Source organism: Piliocolobus tephrosceles, chromosome 11 (assembly GCF_002776525.5).
Source record: "Piliocolobus tephrosceles isolate RC106 chromosome 11, ASM277652v3, whole genome shotgun sequence".
NCBI lineage: Eukaryota > Metazoa > Chordata > Mammalia > Primates > Cercopithecidae > Piliocolobus > Piliocolobus tephrosceles.
Window position 1 is genome coordinate 69,016,653 of NC_045444.1, and position 22,366 is coordinate 69,039,018.

The window sequence follows — 22,366 nt, forward strand, 5'->3', positions numbered from 1 at the left end:
AATTTTCTGTATTTTATCCCCATTCTAAAATGTTATCTAATTCCTTTCACTAAAAGCATGTCTAAAATTTGGCAGTTACAGATAACAGTTTTGTGTTTGACACAGTTTCATGGATGAAAGAAAAAGAGCTTGTGATCACTATATTCAAACTGGTAACAGTTCAAAAGGATAAAAGCCAGAATAATAAGGAACACTGGTGCCAATCTCACTAAAGAGGAAAAAAATTATTCTTTTTAAAGTTCACCATTAAGTAAATGGAGACAATTTTCATTTTGACTTCTTGTATCTAAAAATTATCATACTAAGAAAGAATCCATCAAGTATGCCTTTTAGAGAGAAAATATTATCCATTTAACTTTTGAAAATTGGGCCTATTAAACAAAATACTAAAGTTAACATGTATTTCCCAATACGTACAAGACTTAAACTCTGTGACAATCAAAACAAATAAAGAGAATATACACTTTACTTCTTAAAAAAGCTATAAAACAAGCCAAATTAATAATACTAAAACTTTATAAGCTAGCTACATAATCCAGCTAAAGAAAAGCAATTGGTCCCCTGAGCTCTTCTGGAAACAGAATTGGACATTTTTCTGAAAATGATACTTACAATATCAAAGAAGACTTGGCAAACGTCAATAGTATTCAGCAATTCACAAACATGGTCCTGAAAAGAAATACTTATTGTAATCTTTTATCTGTATAAATCTGTTTAAATTCCGAAAACACAAACAAATAAGGTATGTTTTAAATTTCAGTTCTGGAAGATTTCTATTTTATTATTTACAAGTGACACAGCAATTTACACAATTAATAAACATTTAAATCTACTTCTGAAATGTTAAATATTATATATTAAAATACATACCTTAAATTCCATAACATCTACAAATGTGAAGTAATATAATGCCAGATTTTTCAGAATCTCTGATTTTTCCTTCTGTAGTTGTGCAAGCTGTTGCTGTTAAAACAAAATTAGAATGCATTGCTCATAGAGAACAAAAATATTTAATTTTACTACAAACTATCTTCTTTTATGCTATATGGAAGCACAAGCTTTTAGAATAATATTTCTAGATGATTAAGGCTTTTTAAAAAACCAAAGTACTCGAGACAGCAACTGCTAATAGTGATCAGCAACTGACAGTGTGAGGCTATAAAACAAATCAAAGCATATTAGTACCAAATTGCACTACTATTGAGGAAAATCTGAAAGTGTTAGGAAAAAAAGTATCAAATGAACTCTTAAAAAATTAAAAACAAGTCATGAGCATGATCACATTACTAGAAATGGGAGAAAAGAAGGTGAAAAACATTACAACTTACACTACAAAAAAACAATATGCTATATAAATTTGGAACTTACCAAAAAGAACATCCAGGTAAAGCCACGTTACGCATGCAAAATAAAATGTAGATACAAACATAAAATACGGTAACGGTTCCCTGACCAGATCCACAAAACACAATAATATATTAAACAAAAGCAAAAACCACAACAACAAAAAAGAAATGAGAAAGAAGCAAAACCAGAGTTAAGACATGAAAGAGGGAAATGTGAAAGACAAATAGTATTTTAATCAACCATATAATTAAATTTACAAAAGTCCCTATTTTTCTTTTAAAATCAACTACTGATATAATTTCTAAAAGAATCTAGCTATTTTTAATGCCCTATAAGATTCTCAGCATTCCAATAAATGATCTAGAATCTTGATACTCTTGAGTGTATTTACTGAATAGCCACTCCCACATCATTTAGGCGCATGTTAGAAAAGCAGAATCTCAGGCTTACCTCAGATCTACTGAATCTGAATCTGCCTTTTAACAAGATACCCAGGTGTTGTAAACACACATTAAATGTGTAAGAAGTTTATTCAGAACATGAGAAAACTGGAAAATATAAGTGGCTCAAAATATCAGATTTGCTATCAAAGCCCATACAAGGCTGAGGCCTTCATATAGTTCTGAATTACACTTAGGAACATTAGGGGGAAGATGCCTCCACACATAATTGTACTGAACCACTGTGATAAGTCAGAAATTTTACAGCAGTGAGCCTAACATCAGAGGAATTTTTTTTTTAACTACAAAAAGCCAATTTAAAACAGTAAGCACAGCAGTCTGCTAGACCCTACTATTACAAGGGTAAACCACCCTAAATACTGCACTCCCTGAAGACATTTAAAGAAGTAATTCTATTTAGAAAATATTCACACTCAAGCCTGTAATCCCAGCACTTTGGAAGGCCAAGATGGGTGGATCACCTGAGGTCAGCAGTTCAAGACCAGCCTGACCAACATGGTGAAACCCTGTCTCTACTAAAAATACAAAAATTAGCTGGGCGTGATGGCGCATGCCTGTAATCTAACCTACTCAGGAGGCTGAGACAGAATCGCTTGAACCTGAGAGGAGGAGGGTGCAGTAAGCCTAGATTGAGCCACTGCACTCCAGCCTGCGTGACATCAAAATAAAAAGAAAATACTCACAAATGAAATGTTTCATTACTACCCCTAAATACCAGACAAATTAAGACATATAGTTGTAGTGACTATGTTTAGCTTCATCTGTGAGAGTAGCTGACTCTATTTTGCACAACATAATCTGTTTCAGAACAATTTCATGTTTATATATGCACATTTTAATCCTTACTACTCCAAAAACATCAAGTGAATTACTTACTACCTTATTCGACAACATTAAACATTTAGAATTGATGTCTTAGTCTTTTTTCCTGCTTTTCAGTACTTTAAACTTGAGTTTCAAAATATGACAAGTGAAAGTACATTCATAATAATAAGATATGAAGGGTATAATGTGGTTTATATTGGGCTTAATAATCCCAATTTATTTTAGTTGCCCTAGTGTAATATTATTAATTGTGTCCCCTTTCCTTCCAACTTCTGTGTCCTAGTCTGAACAATAAATAATACGGTTACCATCTTACTATGAGCCTTAAATGGTCTTAAATACAAATCTCATTTTCCGTATTAAGAACCTAAGAACTACAGATCTTAAAACAACCTTCTCAAAGTTACAACTACTTAATGACAGAGCCAAGATTGGAAATCTCATCTCTTTACTTCTGAAAGTGTTCCTTCTACCATTCTACATGCCCATCGTTTCCCTTTTTAATAAAATCTCACAGGCTAAATTTTTCATTCAACTTTATTTCCCCCAAAGTCATATATGACTAGACTCTACTTAGCTACAAACATTTATCAAACAACTACTAGATGCCTAAATTCAAAACAGTCAAGCTTTCAAGGCCCTCCAAAATCTGGCCCTAACTTACTTTTCCAATCTACATTTCCCCTACATGTATTCACACGCTACATATAGTAGCCAAAACAATCTATTCACTACCTTCTATACACATCTCCTGCTTTCTTACTGTTTCCTCTACTGGAATGTCAGAATCCCACCATTTAAACATGTCCAAACCCCACTATTCCTAAAGCACTTAGTTTAAATGCTAATCCCATTTTCAGAAAACCATACCTGATTGTACTCCTCCCCTGAAATGCTAATGTCTCCCTCCTCTAAATATGTATAATGTCTAACAGCAGCTATCACTTTCTATCTTCTATAATAGCTATCTCCAGCAAAATTAGTGTACCAAACTCAAGTTTTAATTTCCCTAGTCCATATCATACAGTTCTGGACACAGGAAGTATCCAATGCAAACATCTATCAGATAAGGGATTATAATGACAAACTTCAAAGACTATCAGTGTCAGATGATATGTTTTGGGAGGTGATGCTAGAAAGCATACCTTATGCAACCATGGCTAAGTGACAACATCTCCAGCCTAATACCCTCCTCATCAAAATGGAAGCTGATGTGGACAATTAACCAAGATAATGTACATAAGAATATGTAGCAATGCCTCGCAGCCAGAAGCTGTACATTAAATATTAAGTGAATACCAAAGGAAGTTTGCAGATCACTTCTTCAAAATAAGTATAATAAAACTTTAATATTCCCCAATATTAGCCATAGTATTTCTAATAAGAGCTGATATTTACTGAGCATACATTATGTGTTAGGCATCGATTGTTCCAAACATTTTACAGGTCTCTCACACAATCCTCAGTATCTCTATGCAATCACGTCCCCCATTTCAATGAAAATAAATTCCATAAGGCCTGGGTGAAAGAGGTCAACTACAACAATGAAGAACAAAAGTGTCTACAACACTCTTGCTTCAACTACAAGAAACGCTACATTTTAGTTCCTAAAGTGAGGGAGAGTAGATACTACCAAAAATTACTAGTATCTAGAACAAAGTTTTCTTAATTCAATATCTCATTGTTTTATAGAAAATAAAAAGCAGAAAATGGCCTCAGAACATAGGTAACACATTGTTCGAAGTAATACAACAGAACATTAGAAAAGTACTATTGTGAGAAAAGATTGATTCTATTCACTACACTAATACTTTATTTATTTATTTTGGGGATGAAGTCTTGCTCTATTGCCCAGGCTGGAGTGTAGTGGTGTGATGTCGGCTCACTACAATCTCTGCCTCCCGAGTTCAAGCAATTCTCCTGCCTCACCCTCCTGAGTAGCAGGGACTACAGGCAGATACCATATATCCAGCTAATTTCTTTGTAATTTTAGTAGAGACGGGGTTTCACTATGTTGGCCAGGCTGGTCTCAAACTCCTAATCTTAGGTGATCCTCCCGCCTTGGCCTCCCAAAGTGCTGGGATTACAAGCATGAGCCACTGTACCCGGCCTGAATACACTAATACTTACAAAAGCATATTCATGTGATACATGCAAATATTTTAGCAAAGTATTTATATAATGTTTTCCTTAAACTTTCTAGCTATGGATCATTATTCTAAATATTCAAGAAAAATATGTAAAAACTGGAAATAAACCGGATAAACATCAGGCATGCTTATGGCAAGGAACCTATCTCTAAATTGAAAAGTCCTGGTAATTAATCTTTGTTCAATTAAGAAGCATTTTCCACACAAATATAAGTATCTAGAAAATTGATGGAAATTTATTATTTATTCTAAATCCTCAAGTATTTCATTCTTCCAGAGAAAAAGCAATGGCAAATTACTATAAGGAATTAGTGCCCACAGAGCTAAACCACTGAATACAAAGGAACGTGGGTATAGTTTTTATTCGCTCATTTCAATTATTACCTTCTACTGTTATTGAAATTGCTTATTCATAAATTATTTTTCTTAATCTAAGTTTTGCTAGCATTTTGTTCCTCTTAAAAAACAACCAAATTCACAAGTTTGGTTTCAAGGAATGCCTTGTTCAAACTCTTAGTATGATATTCTAAGGCCAGGCTGTTTAAAGTAAGAGTGTACTGAGATGCTATTTGGGTAAATCTCTGCCTAAACTGTCCCAGCTACCACCCTAGTCATCAACTCTCATGTGGACCCCTACAGTAGCATCCTAACTGGTCTCTGTACTTCTGCTCATGCCTCTTCAACCTTCTCCACGTAGCAGCAGCCCATTGAACGTATTTGGTTTTTTTCTTTTTTTTGAGACGGAGTTTGGCTCTTGTTGCCCAGGCTGGAGTTCAATGGCATAATCTCGGCTCACCGCAACCTCTGTTTACCAGGTTCAAGCAATTCTCCTGCCTCAGCCTCGGGTCGAGTAGCTGGGATTACAGGCATGTGCCAGCACACCCAGCTAATTTTGTATTTTTAGTAGAGATGGAGTTTCTCCATGTTGGTCAGGCTGGTCTCGAACTCCCAACCTCAGGTGATCCGCCCTCCTTGGCCTCCCAAAGTGCTGGGATTACAGGCGTGAGCCCCCATGCCCAGCCACAGTGAACATTTTAAAGCACCACACTACCCTAAAAAAACTGATTCCACTGATGTTATGCAAGATGTTAACAGCACATGAAGAATATAGGAGAATTCTCTATACTGTTTTTGCAAATTTTCTGTAAGTCTAACAATACTTCAATATAAAATTCATTTTTTAATTCCAACAGTTTCACCTCACAATTAGAATAAAATACAAAATCTTTACCAGTGCCTCAGAATAAAGTCTAAATCAAAACCCTTGCCTATCTCTAAGACCTCATCTTCTTTCATGCTCCTCCACCCTCACTCAGTATAGTTGTCATATTGGTCTTTCGGCTGTGTTTGCATTCACCAAGTGTGTTTCCATTGCAGAGCCTTTGCACTTGTTCTTTCTCATGTCTGGGGTGCTCTTCAACATTTCTTAGCATAGCTTACTCCCTCATCTCACTTCTCTTCTCTTCAGTGAGGGAGAGTAGATACTACCAATTTTAAAATTTCATTGCTAGTCATAAATGAACTTGATAGTAGGTATAAATTCATGTCTCAAATGAGTTTATAAATTGATTTAATCCCTTGAATAAAATTCCCAAAGTTGGGTAAAATACTTCACATTATGTCCTTCCAGAATAGGAAAGCATAAAAGAAATGAGTGGCAACTAACAATACTGACATATGCATATCAAATATAAGCAAATCTCTTAAGATTACCAAAAAATTCTAATTAACACAAAGAACAGTCATGTTTTAAAAGAACCTTAGAATCCTATTTAAAATTCTTTGTAGTACATTTCTTTTTTCACACACAAAGTGATTTTACTGGCAGTAAATATTTCAGAAATGCATTTTTCTGAGGAAACGGTAGTAAATACATGTTAGGAAAATATATCCAGGCCAGCTGCGGAGGCTCATGCCTGTAATCCCAGCACTTTGGGAGGCCGAGGTGGGCAGATCACCTGAGGTCAGGAGTTCAAGACCAGCCTGGACAACATAATGAAACCCATCTCTACTAAAAATACAAAAATTAACTGGGCATGGCAGGTTAGCCGCCTATGTTCCCAGCTACTCCAGAGGCTGAGGTAAGAGAATCACTTGAACCTGGGAGGTGGAGGCTGCAGTGCGCCAAGATTGTGCCATTGTACTCCAGCCTGGGCAAAAAGGGGAGGGGGGGATGGGAGGGGAGCGGAGGGGAAGGGGGAGGGAAGAGGGAAGGGGAGGGAGGAAGGAAGGTTGGTTATCCTAACACTAGCCTAGTAAAATATGCATTATTGAATTACTGAGTGTTTAAGATGTATTACTAAACTGAATCCTCTTAATACTTTTTCAAGGTACATTACTTTTTTTATTGTGGTAAAATACACATAACATAAAATTTACCATTTTAACCTTTTCAAAGTGTGCCGTTCAATGGCTTTAAGCACATTTGCACTGCTGTGCGACCATCAGCACCATCCATCTCCAGATGGTTTTCATCTTCTCAATCAAAACACATTTTAATCCTCATTTTGCAGATACAGAAACAGCCCAGAAAAGGGTAAGATGCCAATCCAGGTCTATGAGATTTCAAAACTTGAAACACTTCTTCAATACACTTCAACATTCAAGTTGCTATACAATGACATAAAAATAGTGTAGGGACAAGCTAAAGAAAACATTTGTATTTAATTATATTATAATCAATTACACAGACTTAAACTTCTAAAAAATCTAATTCAACCCTTTCACTTCTGGTTAAATTAATTCTGGAATGCACAAAGAGTTTTCTATTAAAGAACTGAAAGGCAAAGAAAAAAAATTAAAATTTGTGTCCATACCTCCTTGCAATAGAATTCTACTGCCTCTCCCATTAAGCACTGTTGTCTATTTTGCCACCCTTCCCATCTTGGCTGGCCTTGTGACTTGCTTTGACCAATAGAAAGCAGCAGAAAAAACGAGTCACTTCTAAGTCTAGGGCAAGGTCTTACAGCTTCTGATTTTGCTCTTTTGGAACACTGTCCTGAAGTGCTGTACGTGAAGAAGCCTGAGATATCGTATTACATAGAGAAAGGGCACTTCAGCATCCCTGCTGTTCCAGCTGGGCCCATCCCCCAGAATGCACCAGTGGAATGCACTGCGGCAACCTAAAATCAGTGAGACCAGCAGAGGAACTGCCCAGTCAACCCACAGAATCATAAGAAAAAAGCTGCTGTCGTTTTAAGCCACGAAATTTAGAGGTGATCTGTTATGCAGCAACAGGTTACTGAAACAATTAACATCAAGTTCAGTAATATAGATTAAAATAATTTCTATTTCACCACCTGAGCACATTAATGTGCCTCAGCTAAAACTTTTAAAAATTTAAGATTCTGGCTATAGATGGTCAAATTAAAGCAAACTTGAAATTAATTTTATCATCAGTACTACAAAAATCACTAATTATATACCATGGTATAGTGGGGTTGGTCAACTGTAACATTTTTGTATAAAAGGTATCACACTGCATTAATAATACAATTTACCTCATTTAATGGCACTATTTTCCATTACAAATAGAAATATAAATAGGTTAGTTCCTTTACATTCAATCTTAATATTTTTTTAAAACCCTTCTGTGATTAACTTACTTTCAAAACCAGTACACCAGGCATAAATCAAGCTTTTCTTACTGATTAGATGTCATCATTGTAATTGATAATTACACAGATTTATTTATGTCAAGATAGCCTCAGATGCTATTGACATGTACAAGATAATCTGACATTAAATGGTCCTTGCCTGCTATACTTAAGAGTATTTATTTCTCTATCAATTATCATCTGCTCCTGATGAGAGTTCCTTTTAATGTACAGTGTGTTAGAAAATATACTTGTTACAATTTTGCCTAACCGACTCAACAAGCTTGGTCATAGGAGAACCAAAATGCTTTTCTCTGAATAAACTTCATTTATTCTAGAATACCATTTCCAGTTGTTCAAAATCATTTGGTTTTTTTACATCTTTATTAGGGTACAGTTTACTTACCACGAAATGTACCCATAAGTGAAAAATAATTTTAGTAAATTAGAGTTGTGAAACTATTCACTCTATCCAGCTTTAGAACATTTCCATCATCCCAAACCCTTGTGCCCATTTACAGTTAATCCTGCTGTTACTCCCAAGCCCTAAGCAACTACTGATTTGCTCTCTGTCTCAATAAACTTGCCTTTTCTAGACATTTCCTATAAAAGAGAATCAGACAATATGCAACTTTTCACATCTGGCTTCACTTACTCTGTTACACCGTTTATCATAGTTTGTTCCTTTTAATTGGTGAGTAGTATTCTGTTAAAGGTGCACATCACATTTTGTTTATTCATTCATCAGTTAATAGGCATTTGAACTGTTTCCAATTTAGGGCTATCATGAATAACAAATTCTGCTATGAACACGTCTTTGGGTAGACATATTTTCATTTCTCTTCGGTAAGTCCCAGAATTGGAATTGCTTCCTTCCTAACTCTGAGATGTGATTCAGAGAGGCAAGTGACATGAAAAGTACAGATAAGTGAAGAATTACTGTAATAACATTTTATTCATTTAGAAAACAAATATATTAACCTATTACATTACCAGGCATTGTGGGAGAAGCTGAGAAAAACTATGAATAAAGCACTGACCCTGCCCTAAACAAGCTCATTGTCTAGTGAGGGATGTGTATATAGGTATATAGGTGTACAGGGAACTCCCAATTGTTTTTTTGTTTTTTGGTTTTGTTGGCTTTTTTGTTCTTTTTAAGGTAAATATCCAGTTTTAGAAGCTGATTATCCAGTTTTAGAAGCTGATTAACTTCTAGGTGCAAAGTTGAAAGACGGTGAAAAACTACTATTCCCATATTCCCTTTAAGACAAAGGTTCTCACCAACTGGCAATAACATGAAAAGGGTAACAACAAAAACAAAATGTATACATTAGTGTGATAAAGACCACAATAAGAAAGGTCAGAGCTTCTAAGAATGGTGAAAATGTGGAGCAAAACAGGGAAGTTAAAGGAGAGGCTGCACTGAGTAGGTACCCAGGAATGATTTTTGGTACATGAATACATACTGACAGAGGGCATGACAGCTGATGTTAAGTTTTCTCAAGCTGTAAACCGGAATAAAGTTGATGTTTAAATTATCCTGGCTTCTGTCTGGCCTTTTTGGACATCTGTTGTTCTTGGGAGATTTGGAGACAAAGTGAGGTGGCATCACTGGGAGAATAGTTCCCACTTAAAATCTCTAATACTCGGCCTCCACAAATTCTTTCAACACAGAGAGGCCTCCTATCCATTCACTCTACCATCTTTTTACTGTCACTCATCCTCTTATGCCTTTTTTTTTTTGAGATGGAATCTCACTCTGTCCCAGAGCGTAGTGGCATGATCTTAGCTTACTGCAGCCTCCGCCCCCCAGGTTCGAGTGATTCTCGTGCCTCAGCCTCCCCAAGTAGCTGGGACAACATGCACACACCCCCACAACTGGCTAATTTTTTTTTTTTATTCTTTTTTTTTTTTTTTGAGACGGAGTCTGGCTCTGTCGCCCAGGCTGGAGTGCAGCGGCTGGATCTCAGCTCACTGCAAGCTCTGCCTCCCGGGTTTACGCCATTCTCCTGCCTCAGCCTCCCAAGTAGCTGGGACTACAGGTGCCCACCACCATGCCCGGCTAGTTTTTTGTACTTTTTTAGTAGAGACGGGGTTTCACCATGTTAGCCAGGCAGGTCTTGAACTCCTGACCTCAAGTGATCTGCTCGCCTCAGTCTCCCAAAGTACTGGGATTACAGGCATGAGCCACTGTGCCCAGGCCCCTACTTTCTTATCCATCTTAATTTTAAATGGCTCATCATTATAATTACTGCCTTGTCCTTCCCTCCCTCTTTCATAACTGTCTGATAAAACCTACAGTAGTAGAAAAGCATATACTTATGCTAACTTTGATCTCAATCTGATTTCATGATCATTGACCATAACTGAGTAGCATTACTATTCAATTTTTTCTGTCAATTCATTTTCCTATTCTCCTAGATGATTATTCCACTCCTTTTTCTCTCTCTCAAATCCCTCAATAATCTTCCTCAACTTGACAGTCAGCTTAAACCTAACCTGAGATCTAGATTCACATAAACAACTGGCTATTTGATATCTCCACTCAGATTTCCAGTAAGCCTCTCAAACTTAACATGTCTAATATGGAGCTACTGGGTACTTTCCCCACTGCATTCACTGTACTACTCCCACCACACTACCCCAAACCTATTCCACCTGTTCTCACACCCTATTGTAGCTTGACATTTGTTCAAGTCAAAAACCTTAAAGTCTTATTTCTCACTGTCCATACACCCAACACCCAATTCCTCAGCAAATACTATAGGTTCTGTCTTCAAAAATATATCCAGAATCTGAACACTTCTCACCTCAACCACCCTATTCCAAGCCACCATCAGCTCTCATCTCAATGATGGCAAATTTCCTAACTATTCTCCCTATTTTTACCTTTGCTCTCCTGCAGACTATTCTCTACCAAGTAGCCATAGTGATCACAGTCATATCACTTCATTCCTCTACTACTGCCCTCCTATGGCATCTCAACACGCTCAGAGTAATTAGCTAAGGTCCTTACTATGGTCCAGAAAGCCCTATATGACCTGCCTATTCATTACAACTACTAGCACTTCATGTTCTACCACGGTGCCCTTCAATCATCTACTCTGCTCATAATGCCTTCCTTGCTCCTGAACATGCCAGGCAAGCATTCACCTGAGCCTTTGGAGCTGAGGTTCCTTCAGCACAGAACACTCCTCCCCTAGCTAAACTCATTCCCTCATATCTTCAAATCTCTGCCCTAATGCTTTCTTCTCAGTAAGGCCTTTCCTGGTCACCCTAAGTAAATTAGCATCTGCCAGGCATTAGTCTTATGCATTTACCCTGCTTTGTTCTTCCTAGAACTCTTTACCTGGTATTATATTCTTATTCGTTCATTATTTATTTCTGTTCAACATAGTAAGCTCTATAAGGACACAGACTTCTCTTTGTTCACTGCTGGATCCTTCTCTTCCAGAACACAACTTGGCTCATAGAAGGCACTCAATAAAGGACTTAAATAAATAAATGAATAATCACTAGAGAATGTGATAGAAACATACATATGAAGAACTTAAACTAATTTGGAAAGGTCAGGGAGAGCTTCTCTGAATGGTGACATCTAAGCACAGACCTGAAAGACAAGCTAGCCTAGTGAAAGAACATGGGAAAGAGAGACTATTCCAGATAGTAAAAACTGCACAAACAAAAGTCCAGAGGCAAAAGAAACGTGGCCATTTGTTCAGTGAACGCATAAACATACTTTTCCCAAATACAACACTCCTTTAAAAAAATAAAGCAAGCAAATACATTTTCCTTAGGTTCTACATTCTATCCTACACTAGACAATGAGAATTAACATAGTATACTAGCCTGCATACTCTTGGCCACGGACCATTAATGTACCAATTTAAAATATTCTTAGCCAAGATGAGTACTGGGAAGAATAAAAGAAAGTAAGTACTCTGCAACATGTGTAATTTATTCCATTGTAGTTTTTACTGTGTTATTTTCGATCTTGGCAATTAACTTTAGATCTGACAAAAGGTAGTACTGAATCTGCCATGAAGAAACAATGAGAAGATAACATGCTAAAGCTACTTTAAAGGTACAAGGTTAAAAGTGGCTAAAGGCCCCAAAGAAATGACCAAGGAAACCAAAGTTAAAGGTCAATAGGTGATTAGGTAGTGATAATGTCCTCTGCTACTATGAAGGGTATCAAAATCACGACTGCAGCCAAACAGACTAATGACTGTTTGAAAGCTGAAAAACTATCACTTAGAGGCAAGACATAACTTCAGGAAATTTCAAAGTATGGAAAAATGATTACAGATGCCAGAAATGTATATACTTGAAGGCTATGTTATGGAACCCCAGTGTAATGCTTATTGGCAGTCTCATTTCCAGGAAAGCAGAAAGTCTCTTTCCAGTTGAAGAGGTTATGAATATAGTTTAGCATGACAAAAATACAGAGTACATAAGATGCACAAAATAATATTCTGAAACCACAGGTAGTTACATAAAAAGGATAAGAAAGGAGACATTTTAAAATAGATGTATTTTGGGATCATAAGAACCACCCTTGAGAATATGAAAAAAAGCTTAAAAATTCATTCACACACAAATTCTAAATGCATTTTTGGGGGATTCTCAAACTCATGAAAATTCAGTGGAAAAGTACAGGTAAAATCATTACACTGAAGACAAAAATATAACCCATAATGAAAGCTACACAGCAGGCTTTTATAAACTATCTAGATTGATGTTAGAAGACAGAAAGTTAGAGGAGAGTAGGCTCCAGGGAGAAAAAAAATTATAAAAAGATGACATGATTATCAGGCCAAATAAATTCAAAGATAGTAAAAAGGCTTATAACTATAATTTCAGAAAGTCGTGGTATAACTATGAAACTGTAAAATAATTTTAAGTAAATGATAGAATTTAGGAAGAGAGATTTCTTTTCTCTTTAATGCTAAATATATTATTCATCTTACAGCCCAAAGTGTGACAACGGAATGAAGAAATGCAAACCAAGCACTTAGGCCTTTATTAATATTTTTTTTTCAACCAACATATAATAAATATAGTATCAGAACACTGTATAATTACAAAACCAAAAAAAAAGCATTAACAATTTTGACAACATGAAAATAAAAGGATGAATGGATAAATAACCAAGGGTGAAGAAATTAAAAAAAAAAAAACTATATTGAAGTTAAAAAAGGAAGTAATCAATGATCCAAAAATACTAACAAAAATCACTGGGAAAAAGGCTTGAGAGGGGAAGTAAGGGGAAGTAAACTGAGCAAGCTAAATCCTCATCTTTTGTTGCAGAGAAGAGAGACTGTCTAAAGTTGGTAACTGAAGTTATAAGGGAATAAGCATATTTGTTATAGTTCTAGCAGTAACCTGTAGAAATACTAAAAATAGAAGTTCCCTCTGAGGAATATGACTAGGGTAGGAAAGAGTAAAGTAGGAGACATTCACTCTTCATCCTAAATTCTTCTGGACTATTTATTATCATGTATTCACGTTCTTTAGGCAAAAATAAAAAGCAAAAAATTTAAATCATTTTAGGTAGGTCACCAGTGCTGATGCAATTTCCTGCCACTATTTGACCTATTTCAATTACTTTCCAAATATATCAAAGCAAGGCTTACTTGCATCTCCTGAGGAGTTCTTTTATTTATGGTTTTGTCAAGATAGAATTAAAGACTTTTGCATGTCAAAGAGTCATTAACAACTCAACACTGATGATACCTTTTTAAAAGAACATTGACATTTCAGTTAATTCTCATTGTATCAAAACTGCTTAAATTCTGGCAATGTTTAATTGCTCAGGACCAAATATTCCTTTGATTTTCCATTAGGGTATATATATTTATTCATGATGAAGTATGTTGTTACAACTCCCAGTTACATTATTTTACAGTAAGATGACTCCTTCTAAACCAAACTTATTTGTTGGCCTACTACATGCCAGTCAACAGGGATTCAAAGACGAGTGTGTGGTCCAGGAAGATGCAGACATCGGGTACCACAGAGAAAGTGATTTTTTGTTTTGTTCTGCATCCCCTGGTGGAGGTTGGAGGGAGAGAGGAGGGGAAGGCGAAAGTAGGAGAGATTGGACGGCATAAAAATCAATGTTTGGATTAACATGGCATTTGTCCCAGCAGGTAATGTAGACCTGAAAGGGATAAACTCAAATGACATTATAGTGGGGAACCCGGACGAGCCATATATGACAAGTTTGATATTTTTTACACGTCAAAAGGGATTCTGAAGGTTCTAGTTTAGATAACCAAGTGGAGGGTGACAGCTCAAGGGGGGAAACACAAAAGAGAAAAAAAAGGTAGGATAATCACATGTTCCATATTGGATTAAAAGTTTTCTGTTTAGCTTGTGGAGCTGTCCAAAGGGGTAGCCAGAATTCAGTTCTAGAGCAGCAGTCCCTAACCTTTTTAGAACCAGGCACCAGTTTCATGGAAGACAATTTTTCCACGTACTGGGGTGGAGGGGTGGCGGGGTGGTTTGGGGTGACTAAAGCACATTACATTTATTGGGCACTTTATTTCTATTATTACATTTTAATATATAATGAAATTACACAACTCACCACAATGTAGAATCTGTGGAAGCCCTGAGCTTGCTTTCCTGCAACTTGATGGTCCCATCTGGGGGTGATGGGAGACAGTGACAGATCATCAGGCATTAGATTATCTCCTAAGGAGCTTGCAACCTAGATCCCTTGCGTTCACAGTTCACAACAGTGTTCACGCTCCTATGAGAATCTAATGCCACTGCTAACATGACAGGAGAAAGAGCTCAGGCAGTAATGTGAGTGATGGGGAGTGGCTGTAAATACAGATGAAGCTTATTGTACTCACCCACCACTCATCTCCTGCTGGGCAGCCGGGTTCCTAACAGGCCACGGACTGGTACCTGTCTGTGGCCTGGGGGTTGGGGACCCTGATCTAGAGCACAGAATATAGGAGATCGTATATGTACTTAGTTGAAGCCACAGCAGTAAGTGCTTTCATACACATACACCACAGGGGGGAGAAGTCACTTAGAAATACCCACATTTAAAGGGTACCCAGAAGAAAAGCCAGCAAACTAGACCAAAAAGTCAAAAAGGTAAATGTTAACAGCTTCCATTCTTCAAGAGTAATTTGTCACACACTGTACTTGTGCTTTGGGAAGCAACGAACTACTCCTTGAGATTGGTATTATCACCATTTTGGAAGTAAGAACAATGATACCTGGCTGGGTGCAGTGGCTCATGCTTATGCCTGTAATCCCAGCACTTTGGGAGGACGGATTGCCCGAGGTCAGGAGTTTTGAGACCAGCCTGGCCAGCACGGTGAAACCTGTCTCTACTAAAATAGAAAATTAGCTAGGCATGGTGGCAGACACCTGTAATCCCAGCTACTTGGGAAGCTGAGGGAGGAGAATCACCCGAATCCAGGAGGCAGAGGTTGCAGTGAGCCAAGATCATGTCATTGCACTCCAGCCTGGACAACAGAGCGAGACTCCGTCTCAAAACAAAATAAAACAAAACAAAACAAAAAACAAACAGAAAGAACAATGATACCTTAAGATGTTAAATAATTTGCCCAAAATCATCCAGCTAGTAAGTGGAAAGACCAGAACTCAAGTTCTGCTTTACTGAATCCAGAGTCCATCCTCTTAACCAGTATGTTACTATCTTAATAGGAATCACAACAAAAAAAGGAATGCCCTCTTAACGACAAGTTAGGAAGGAGTTAAATATGCCTACCGTTTCTTTCTAAATGCTTACCAAACCACAGTGCGTGCATGTGTCAAGGGCCTCCCTACACCAATTCCACCACCCCACCCCTAAAACGCATCTATGATTTTAGGAGCTGAGACTCTTGCTCTATTTCTGGGTTACTTTCAATAATACCATTAATGAGATGTATTTGAATAGTTCTACTAAAAAGTACAATCTTTTTTTAGCTAAAATTAACTCAATAACTTTTAAAAAGTGTTGATAAGTTCAGGTCCTGACATAAGTCTAAGGCAATGTTTGAATACAAGTGAAAGCTGGCTATGTTAGAGTGTATCAAATAGTTCCATTCATTAATGGGACATTTATTTAGTGCCTCTTAAGTATCAGGCGCTAGGGATAAAACAGAGTTTTAAAAGGTTCTATTGCTACGCCACTGAACCAACTTTACTGCTGATTATTACACTTAGAGTTACTTTGTCTTTCCTACAGTGACTTTATAAGCCACTTAAAGAAAAAATATGTTTTACTTAACATCTTATAATTCTATGTTCTTTGGGAGAGGGGATAAATAATATCTATAACATAAAAGATTCCTCTAACTTAGGAAAACATAATTTTCAAATTATTTCAACAACAGCCTGTGTCCTAGTCTAGAATCCCTATATCACTCTTGTGGCACTCTATTCGCCAGCAATGTCCCTATTCTTAAAAGACTTCAAGATCTAATTCAACATATATAGGATAGTAATTTTTATCATTTCCTCATTGATTTGGAAATCAAATCCAAAATTTCACATTAAAATGTGTAATAGGCTAATTCCATGATAACACTATTGTGCCAGATAATATTTTTACTGTTTTAAAAAACACAAACTACTGTTTTAGGTGTAATGCAATATAGGAAAGAGGCAAAAAAAAAAAAAACGTTAAAAAAAATTGGAAAAAAATTAGAAAAGTTTTAACATACACCTGAACATTTGCTTACACTGCCTTTTAGGTTTCCTGGGCAAAATAATTTCTATGTGTTAATAAAATAAGAAAGGACTTTCTACTATTTTGTTCATCCGGAAAAATAAGAGATTCCCCTCCACGTACTCTTAAGAAACCTACGAGAAACAAATTCCATTTGAGAGTTACACTTTCAAAATAATGAAAGCATTTATATTATAGATAAATCAGATAATCTTTCAGCTCAAAAATACTTTGCTTAATCTGAAATTAAATGAGGAACTCTATTAATACACATAACCTGGCACACATTAGATAATAAGTGGCTGCTATAATTATAAAACTGGTATGGTTTTTATTCATTTTGAAATTCATTTAATCAGCTTGCTTTGAAGCATATGGGGCATTTAGTTCAACATCATGACCCAAGGAAAAAACCTCATTCCTTGGTCCCAGATTTTCCCTAAATACAGAATTAGAAATACAAAACTTGTTACAACTGGTCACAAAGGGCCCTTGCCAAGAAAGTAAAAATGACTCAACAGAGTCCAACATCATCACTGTAGAAGCCACGTCTGTACCAATCCTGCTACCTGTCAGCAGTGCCTTCCTTTGTTGCATATCAAATAACTATGTGCTCAAGGATTCTAAAGGGATTAAAAAGTATGGAGGTTAGGGCAGTTACTAAAAAAAAAATAAATAAAAAATGAAAAATAAAAAAAATCAACGATTTTTTTGGCTGCAAGAGCAGAATTTTGCAAGAATTCATTTTAGAAACTTCAAAATATATATATATATTTTGAGGCTGGGCGCGCTGGCTCAGCCTCTAATCCCAGCACTTTGGGAGGCCAATCCAGGAGGATCACTTGAGCCCAGAAGTTTGAGACCAGCCTGGGCAACACAGCAAGACCCCATGTCTACAAAATATACAAAAAGTTAGCCAGGTGCGGTGGTTGTGCCCCTGTAGTTCCAACTACATGGGAGGCTGCGGCAGAAGGATTGCTTGAGACCAGGAGGTGGAAGGTTGTAGTGAGCTGAGATCGCTCCACTGCACTCCAGCTTGGGTGACAAAGCAGGACCGTGTCTCAAAAAAAAAAAAAAAAAAAAAAAAAAAAATGCGTTTTCACCAGAAATCTGTTTTTATGAGTACCTTTTCTGAAACTGGGGACATCCGTTACTTGTAAGACTTGAATCAGAGTAGAAACAGTACTAACCTAGGTCCCTGAGAAAAAGTAAGCATGTTCTGTTTCACCTATTTACGTAATAATCCAAAGCACAAGAATAAGAAAGAAAAATTGCGACATCAATACCACTTCTACAGTGCACTTAGTAGTCAGAAATCCGCAACCTCCTATCAATCCTAGACACTACTATCTTTTCCAGTCTTTAAGCTCCATCAACTAATTCAATAAGTTAAAAAATAATAATAAAACTGAAATTTCACTTCTCATGTCTTGATTCGAGCTGGCTAGGAACTTCTCAACAAAATTTTAGCAGACCCAGATCAAAACTGAGATCACAAGACTTTATATATACCTAATACATAGTACTTCAGTAGGTAAAAAAAACAACAGAGTAGCATTACAAAGAATAATTGTAAAGGCAATATGAAAAAACTCAGGCTTTGCAAACAAAACAAAGTAAATACTACAAGTCAGGCATAACATTCAACAACATTGTACAATCAACTTTACAGGTTAAGCACAGAATTACCACACCACCCAGCAATTCTTCCATAGGTTTATAAAGCCAAGAGAAATGAAAACATATCCATACAAAAACTTTCACATGTTTATAGCAACATTATTCATAATAGGCAAAAAAGTAGAAACAATCCAAACATCCATCAACTCATGAATGAATAAATAAAATGTGGTATATCCACACAATGGAATATTATTTGGCAATAAAAAGAAACGAAGATTGGGCACAGCAGCTCACAGTTGTAATCTCAGTGCTTTGGGAGGTCAAAGTGGGAGGACTTCTTGAGCCCAGGAGTCTGAGACCCACTTGGGCAACATAGCCAGACCACATCTGGATAAAAAATTTTTTAAATGTTTAAAAAACAGCTGAGCATGGTGGTGTGAACCTGTGGCCCTAGTTACTCAGGAGGCTAAGGTAAGAAGATCATTTTGGTCTAGGAGTTCAGTGTTATAGTGAGCTATGGTGGCCACCACTGCATTCTACCCTGGGTGACAGAGTGAAATCCTATCTCTTAAAACAAAAACAAAGTACTGATACATGCTACAACTTGGATAAACCTTGAAAATATTATGTTAAATGACAAAAACCAGTCACAGAAGACCACATATTATATTATTCCCGATGAAATCTTCAGAATAGGCACAGAGACAGAAAGAAAGTACATCAGTGGTTGCCTTAGGGCAGGGGTGTTGGCAGGAAATCAGGAGTGACTGCTAATGGACACGAAGTTTCTTTGGGTGGTGATGAAAATGTTCTAAAATTAACTGTGGTATTGGATGCACAACTCTGTGAATGTACTAAAAAACACTGATTTGTACACTTTGAATGGGTGAATTATATGGTATATGAATTATATCTCAATAAAACGATTATTAAAAATATCGATTTTGTGCAACAGTTAGAAAGAGAAGAAAAACTATTTAAAAAAAAAAAAAAGCATGATAATAAACAGTTTGCCCAGCATATCAAGAACAGCAGACTCTTAACTGGTCTTTTACCAGACAGTTTTACTGTTGTTTCACCAGATATTTCTAATTTTCTAAGGAAAGACCTAATATTAAGAAACAATGTACATTCTCACATATAAGTTTACACACAAACACATATGTAAACCAAGCTTCAAAGATTCTCTGAAGAGCTCATGTCAGAAATTTAACGAGCTGTAAGAAAAAGAAGTGTATATAAAATAAATATAAGACAGATTTTCATAATAAAATCTCTTTTAGAGTATATAATCTCTCTGATGAGTTAGCCAATTAATGTCAGTAACTAAAAAAAAGGTCTCCACACAAATAATAGTGTTAAGAAGTGCAAGTTTTGAATCACTTATTTTGTAATCAGGAACTAATTATAATGCTTTAATATATTGATATAATTATAAAACAATCTTTCTGGCTGTGCACAGCAGCTCATGCCTGTATCCCAGCACTTTAAGAGGTCGAAGTAGGAGGATCCTTTGAGCCCAGAAGTTCAAGACCAGCCTGGACAACATAGTGAAATCTCATCTCTACAAAAACAATCTTTTATGAAACCTCTACTAAGCTGTACTCCCAAAAAACAGACTTGATTTTTTTTAAAATGCCTTAAAAAGCACTTTATCTGACTTCTTTTTATTGGTTCTTACTAGCATTTTCTCTCTACATGAAAGAGTTTTTAAGTAAAAGTAGTATCAAAGGCTAAATACAAATCTTCAATGAACACACATGATTTGAGAAAACAAAAAGGTGACAATGTATCTTTTTATTTTTAAACTAGTCAAGTGCAGTAGTGAGAAGGGGGCAAAGAATAGAAGGAGGAGCTGGATCTGTAACTGATGGGGAACAATCAACTGAGATAACTCACTATTTTTGGACCAACTGACAATATATCTTTTCAACAGAGCTTCTCAAAATCGAAGATCATATGTGAGAGGAAATTGCTAAACTAAATTTGTACGTAAAGCAAAAGAGGCAGCAAAGATAGTAACAAGAAAATATCAGAGAAAAAAAATAAAAAGAGAAGACAGGCAGAAAGATTCTGAGTCAAAATTTATATGAAAATACCACACTGACGCGAAAAATAACTAATTCCCCAAAAGTAGTTATTCATAGAAATTATTATAAAGATATGTAAACATATCAGAAAGACTCTGAATATGACCATTCTTCAGTATACTAAGAAAAACTTTCCCACATGAAAAGTAATATGAGGATAATAAAGACCCTAACACAATCATTTTCTTATACTATTTAATCTTTAGAAATCATTCTGTCAATTACAACAATACCAGAAAAACAAATACATTTTAAAACTAAACACAGCTAATTACTTAAAACAACAGAAGCTCTATGAAGACATTTACTAACTTCAACAGGAAGTTTATGACTATAAGAAACAAAAAGATCCCAAGTAGTCACACAAGAATCTGGAATATATACATATCTATTACCTTACTCTTGTTGCAATTTGAAAGGGAATAAATATATAGGAATCTAAGATCTTATCTTTTCCGTAATAAAGTGGCAATGTCGATAAGAGTTACTTTTCCTGGTCTCAAACACAAGAATATTATCTCAAAAAAAACTCTTAAGGTATATAATCTGTATATCAAAATGTTAACAATTAGGTAAGTAAGAGCTACTATAAGCACTGTGTTGACCACTGTTTCTCTAAAAGATGGTTAAAATCAAGTAATAGAAAAATTTAGATAACTTACATTGTTGTTGCGGGTTTCTACAGCAGGGAATTTTCTGACTATGAATTTCACAGCAGATTCCAGGTTTTTGTCGATAAGGTAGGATGGTTTTGCCTTGGGGTCCCCACATGCCTATAAAACAACAGCAATAAAAAAAGTGAAATGCACCCTTCTTCTAAAATCAAAAATAGCAAATCTGCAATTAGAAATTAAAGAGATATTTATTGTTTTTGGTGAGCAGGTGATAAAATGAATAGGCAAAGTGCAGGGATTGTCACAGCTGAAATATGCAATGGGAGACAGTACAGAGATGTTCTTCTACTGAAAAAAAATGCATGGAAAGTTTCAAAGCAGTTAGCGCAGAACAGCAGTGAAGGAAAAAGCTCAAACCTAAAAAAAAGAAAAAGAAAAAAAAATTCTTGGTTTGAGGTAGGATTGTATTCATCTGAAGCTAATAAAATATTACAAAATTAAATATTCAGTAGAGTACTAGACATGTTTCTTTCTAAGTGTTATAAAATAAGAGCTTATGTTTAAATGTCTTTTCCAAAATGTTTTCCTCATTCACTTGAAACATTTTAATACAAGAGCCCTAGTTCAAAAGAACTGGAAGCTGCTAAAATTGTCTTTATAGTGCTAAGGTGTGTTGCCTGATCCTCTGAATATCTTTACAACACTGTTTTCCATCATACCAGTAGCACTTCAAACAATGAATCTACATCTGTTCTATATATCATAAGCACAGAACAAATGGGTATGTTTACATTTTGACCGTATCAGCAGTACAGCATTCTCTGTAGTAAACTGTAAGGCACTATACAAATGTAAGGTATTATTATTAGAAAGAACTTTCTACCTGAACTACTACAATACAGAATATAATCTCGAGTACTGTTCTTGTTTCATTACATGACATTTAATTAACTGCTTCC

General features: G+C 36.0%; 1 protein-coding gene across 1 annotated transcript in view; it reads right to left on the reverse strand.

The window, feature by feature from the left end:
- Positions 1-22,366, reverse strand: part of NCKAP1 (NCK associated protein 1) — a 112,177-nt gene that overhangs the window by 75,926 nt on the left and 13,885 nt on the right. Inside the window, exons 2-4 of the mRNA XM_023212384.3 lie at positions 21,456-21,566; positions 871-963; positions 613-669 (exon numbers count right to left, since the gene is read on the reverse strand). Of these exons, the coding sequence (XP_023068152.1) occupies positions 613-669; positions 871-963; positions 21,456-21,566 (261 nt within the window). The remainder of the gene's footprint in view (positions 1-612; positions 670-870; positions 964-21,455; positions 21,567-22,366) is intronic.